Here is a 5,639-nt window from a genome sequence, read left to right as displayed (position 1 = left end):
CAAAGAGTGAAGGCTCTGAGATATGATTCCATCTTCACACACCAGAATGAATAGTTCTCTCTTGTGAACTTTGGAGGAGCAGATGAGTTGAAGCCAGAAGTCATGGTTAGCGTCGAATGAGGTCCCTTAAGATCAATTGAAGTGCTCTGATACCAATTGAAGAAAGATTTAATGAAATTTCTCTAGAAATATTCAATATGTAAACAAAGGAGTAAAGGAAGAAGAGAGCAGTAGAGATTTTTCAATTTGGTGGCAAAAAGCACTACTTCATATTCAGCATTTAGTATTTAAAGTTTTACACTTAACAATACTTCCTGACAAATCGAATCAAGCACTAAATTTCACACTTACCAACACACAGCTCAATGATAAAGAGAACCAGACCAACCATGGCCGTTAGGCCTTCAACAGAGAATGAAAACAGACTAAAACGACACTACAAAGAAACGTATAAGACTAAGTAACAATAACAGCAAACCCAAACGACAACCATCACATCGTTTTGAGGACAGCAACTTTAAATAAAGACTAAAACCAAAAGTTTTGAAACCTCCAGCCTATTCAGTCAAGAAACACCACCGTTTATGCTCCAAGTGTCTTTTCCAACCTTCAAAGCTGTTGCTTCCCGCCTAGTCTTCAATCAGTCTTGCTTCCAGATTGAGAATTACCTTTCAACAATCTGTAATGGTAGGTCATCCTGCTTTACTTAAGCACATGTTTCCTTAGCCAACATTCGGATATTGACAAAGGTTGCACTCAACTTAGACGATGTTACCGTGTAGACCCCATAATTTTCGCTCTCACAAGGCATTAAATTGACCAGCAAATCCTCTACTACAGTTATCCCTCTCACAGGATACAACCTTGTAAGAATCAAGACATCACAAACGTAAATCATTCACTTGCAGCTCAGGTGGTGAAGCCTCTAAAGAATTTTAAATGCGTTTTGGATAACTTGGGCAGCTTCTGCTGTAAACTCTTTTCGTCTTTTGCACGAATAAATGAGTCCTGACTACCAAGTATCTAATGACATGGAACAAGTACTACCGCAGAATCAAATAATCTGTCTCGGAAAAAGATTCATACATCATTGGAACTCACTTGAACAAGGCTACATAATTTTTTTAGAGGAAAAACACGTACATAAATTTGCAACTTCAAAATGCCACCGCTTAAAAGGCTGTAAACATTGTAATTTATGGGATAAGCATTTTTAATCACTCAAAACCATCTATTTGAAAGTGTAGATGGAAACGGCACATACTACTCCCATGAGAAGGAAAGCGTATGGTGAGTACCACTTGAAGATGACCCAGGATGCCCAGTCTGAAACATTTCGTTTCCGTGGAAGTTGGTGTTACTACTGCCATCAGAGGCCAAAATAGATCCTACTTGCTCACCCTCCATTCCTAGACCATTATATTGCAAGTTTTGGTTCAAGGATGAAGCTGGGCCAGACTGCACCATGGGGCAGGGGCTCAAACCAATCTCCCCAGTCTCAGCCGGTTGGGATGACAGAAGAGAGAGAGCACGATTAGAGTTGATGACTTGATTTAACCCATTTGAGAATATTTTCCGGCTGCTGCCACCATTGCCTGATAAAGGATTGGCATCAAGAAAGGGTTGACAAACAGAAACTCCAGGGAGTGACAAACTAGTGCTTTGTAAGAATGAGAAGTGCTTTTCTTCTTTGCAGTTTTGAGATGAGGATCCAGGGAACAAGCTATTTCTGCTGCTGAAGTTTAACTCTGACTTTATATCAGTTTCCACTTTCACAGACCCCACCCAAGAAGAGGTTACAGCGGTAGCGGAAAATATTTGGTGGTTACTGAATGGTAAATATCTAGTACCTGCGGCAGAGTCTCATTTATATCAAACAGAGCAAAATACATCACATTAAGCTACTACATTGGAATACAAAGGCAACGGGTTTGATTCTTTTGCTGCTCATGATAAATGAAGGTAAGACAAGTTTCTTATTTGAACAATAAAATCCAGTCAAACCTTGGTGATTGGAAAGAAACCTTCCAGAATTTACAGATAGAGAATCAGGTTGAGGCTTTCTTCGACGTCGGTTGTGTCCATCAAGACGTTTCCTACAGCTTCGTTTCCCCTCATCAAACTCCACTAATGAATGAAACCTAATATAATGCATTCAAGAGAAACTAAGCTCTTATCTTTATCAAATGAAATACACAACAAAAGGAATGAGGGCAAGGGGTAGAAAATCTTGAAAGGAGCAAATCCCATAAAAGCATCTATTAATCTGTATTCATGATGCATAGGGCAAATATTATTCTGTCAGAAAATCAAGAGATTCTACACACACGAATTCAAGTGTCACAAAGGACAGTTTTAACGCAGATTTAAGCAGCTGCATCAATTATGTTAGTCTGATATCACCTTTAGAAATTCTGTTTCCTCATCGCAATGTCTTCTCAAATCATAGGTTTCATCTCTTTGCTCTGTAATCAAGTGCACTTAAAACATGGACATTCACACAAAAAAGGAGCTGTTGTCAAATTGAGAAATGTTTTGGACATGAATATTGCAAATATCAATTCTAGATTTCTTGTGGAAACAAACAATTGCACACTGTAGGATGAGGATGACTTCAGACATTAACATTGAATCATATTTCATGATAATTAGAATCATATATCATTGAGCATATCAGATACTGAAACACAGCCAAACACACAAATAGAGTTTATTGGATGCTGAAACTCAATATCTCAACACTTATACACAAAACATGTACCGAAAACAAATTGTACTAGTAAGTGGTTATTAAGCCATATTGACTCAGAAATTTCACAGTAAAACTACCATTTCATGCAAAGAAAATCAAAACAACCAAATCATATTCATAAAGCTAAAATCACTATAAAATACCAGAGTTATGAGTATATTAAAATTCAAATACTATGGTGGACAGAGCATAGAAAAAGGCACCTTGAATCATTCTTACTGCACATTACTAAAAATCAGTGACCAAAGAACAAAGAAAACTAGAATGCTAACAGTCACTGTGTCAGGTAAATGCTTAAACAACCCCACCTTATAACGTAATGGATAGATGGTAACTTTAAAGGCCAAGTAATAAAACATTGCTAAACAAAAATCTAGAAAATAGAAATATTAGCGAGATGAGGAACCCAACAGAAAACGTAATGTGATTAGGAAAATCAAATCAGCTCCATTTGCATAAAGCAAAGCATTACTACCTGCTGCACTGCTGGCAAAATCGTTGTTCCTGACCCCTAATTGTAACCTTTGGGGTCTTAGAGTGGACTTCGCATACTTTATGGCGTCGATGATAGTCCCTGCATTTGCTGAGGTCTGCAGTGCAACCATCAACCAAGCATGAAGGTACTTGGTTTCCGCTGCCAGGTGCCCGAGCCCTTTTAAATGAAGCAGATGATGATGACTCCATCAAAGGGACCCCAGGACCCTTAAAAGTATCTTCAAAATCACCCAAACTCTCAATACAACAATGCTAAGTAAGCCTGATTAACTTATTGTGCTACCGGACTTGACAGCTGAAATGCTGCTGCAACATTCAGCTTACCTTCAATCCGCCTCAAGTCACAGCCCATCAACTTTTCCGTTTTTCTTATTTTCCATTCTTCATTCCCATCACCTTAACCAAATTTTTCTCCAACTGAACTTAAATACCTGCTCCAAGTATCAAATGATTATTCCTAATACTATATGAACAGAACTAGAATCGAAGCAAAAATTCCATGACTAGAATACTCGCTTGCACAAAAAAATTGCAGATGATACCCTTTGTTCCGAAATTATAACAACATAAAGTTACACCTAGGAGAGTTAGGTGTACTATATCCTACTAGTATTTTTTTTTCTTCTTTCTTTCAAGAACAATTAGTGGAAGGAGATTGGTCGGTTTGAAACACATAAGGTGATTCCTACTACAAGTGAGTCACATATGACCGAATCAGGAGTCGTTGACAATTAAAAGCAATTATAATTAATAATGATAAGTTTAATTGTAGAAATGAAAACTTCAAGGTGGATGCACAGTTATAAATGTCTGAAATAATCATTGACCAAACCACCCATTCCAATGGAAGAAGTTTAATTAGGCTCCCTCCCTAGTGCTAGTTGCAGTGTCCAGGAAGCAACACATGAGGATTGAGGAAGGAAAAAGATATAGGCAAAGAGTGAAGAAGCTAAAGGGAGGCCTTAATGGTCATTGCATAACTCCTGAATCAAGTGCAACTTTTATGGAATTCAGACGCTTCATACCTGTCACGTCATTGGAGTCAGCACTCGCATCCCAACCACAAGTGGTCGCCAAGATATTTTCGGAAAGAAAGAAAGGCCTTTACCACAAAATTATTATTTTTTCAAACAAAACTCAGATTAAAAGTCCCAATTGGGCTTTAGCATTTTAAAAATAATTCATCATTTGAATGTTGTAAGCGGATTTTAGGGTAGGAAGTTATGCTTGCACGATGAGAGCTAGAACTTGTCCTTAATCAGTATACTAGTAGTATACTTTCTTACCGAGTATTTCCCAAAGCAGAGAACATTTTTTCTTGGAAGGTCGAGCAAAAGTTGCTATTACCACTTTCATTGACTGAAAAAGGGAGGACCATATGGGTCTTCTTTACCCGTTAGTAACATAGTTATCATTGCAAGGAGTAGAGGCAAAAAAACCCCCCTACAATTTATATTTTATATTTATAGTAAAGCATAAAATTATAATACATCGAATTTCATAATCGAAGAATTTCGGTTGTGAACTTGAAATATATATCCACACACATTACATAAAATAAAAAAGGACAGTTAAGAAAAGAAAAGTTGTGAAAAAAAGGGTACCTGAGAGAATCCCAGAAATCTAGCACAGGAGAGGAAGAATCTTATCTTAGTAACTTCTATACTGCCAGTTTCGGATAAACCGTCAAAAGGAGAAGGGAAAAGTGGCAAAGTTGAAGTGAAAATTTAGTAGGAATTGGAGAACTGGAAAAGTGCGGAAGTACTTGTCTACAAGTTACAGAAGTTAAAGAAACATGGAAGGAAAGAAGAAGACAGGCCTTTCAAATCCTAGCCATTAATATTCTGACAACAGTTCCATGGAAAAAGTCTAGCAATTGCAAAAAGAGAGAGAAATAGTAGTAAGGTTGGCTGGCTTTCCTGTAGCAGGACAGAAGAAGGGATTGAGCCAATCTATGACGAAATTATTGGAAGTAACACAAAAGAATGGATAATGTATTCAACTTATGTGGAATACCGCGGAGGTGTGTACCTGTGCGAGTGAGAGAGAGAAAAAGAGTCAGATTGAGATATGGAATTGGCAAAGGAGATATATAACCATGAAAGGTAAGGGGGTTGATCTTTCCAACTCTGTTTCCTTCCTTTTTAGGCTTGGAGCCTTGAAACAAGTTGAATAGTAACTATAAAAAAAATTAATAATGGGAGTAGAAAATTGAGAAAAGAAAGAACACAAAAGAGCCAAAGAATAAAAAGAAATAAAAAAAAAACGAGAGGCAAGGAAAGGGACAGGGTGTGGTTGCTTTCAACTTTTCAAGCGAGAGAAAGGAAAAGTACAAAGGGAGTGGAAAAGAGCTTCTTGTGTTCCACATTCCATGATGTCTGTTCCTTCTGGG

At 37.6% G+C, this 5,639-nt stretch overlaps 1 protein-coding gene across 2 annotated transcripts; it reads right to left on the bottom strand.

Annotated features, from left to right (window-relative positions):
• LOC18608951 (squamosa promoter-binding-like protein 16) lies at positions 316 to 5,429 on the bottom strand. 2 transcript variants are annotated; one of them, XM_018115131.1, is made up of 4 exons: positions 4,852 to 5,429; positions 3,228 to 3,678; positions 2,005 to 2,141; positions 316 to 1,850 (listed from the first exon to the last, which is right to left on the bottom strand). In XM_018115131.1, the coding sequence occupies exons 2-4, from the start codon at positions 3,434 to 3,436 to the stop codon at positions 1,264 to 1,266; spliced, it is 933 nt and encodes a 310-aa protein (XP_017970620.1). In that variant the 5' UTR covers positions 3,437 to 3,678; positions 4,852 to 5,429; the 3' UTR covers positions 316 to 1,263. The 2 variants fall into 2 exon arrangements, with proteins under 2 accessions (XP_017970620.1, XP_017970621.1); XM_018115132.1 differs by lacking the exon at positions 4,852 to 5,429 and having other exon boundaries at positions 3,228 to 4,709.

Source organism: Theobroma cacao, chromosome 2 (genome assembly GCF_000208745.1).
Source record: "Theobroma cacao cultivar B97-61/B2 chromosome 2, Criollo_cocoa_genome_V2, whole genome shotgun sequence".
Taxonomy (NCBI): Eukaryota; Viridiplantae; Streptophyta; class Magnoliopsida; order Malvales; family Malvaceae; genus Theobroma; species Theobroma cacao.
Note: the sequence above shows the minus strand (reverse complement) of the source record. Positions and strands in the feature narration are given on the sequence as shown.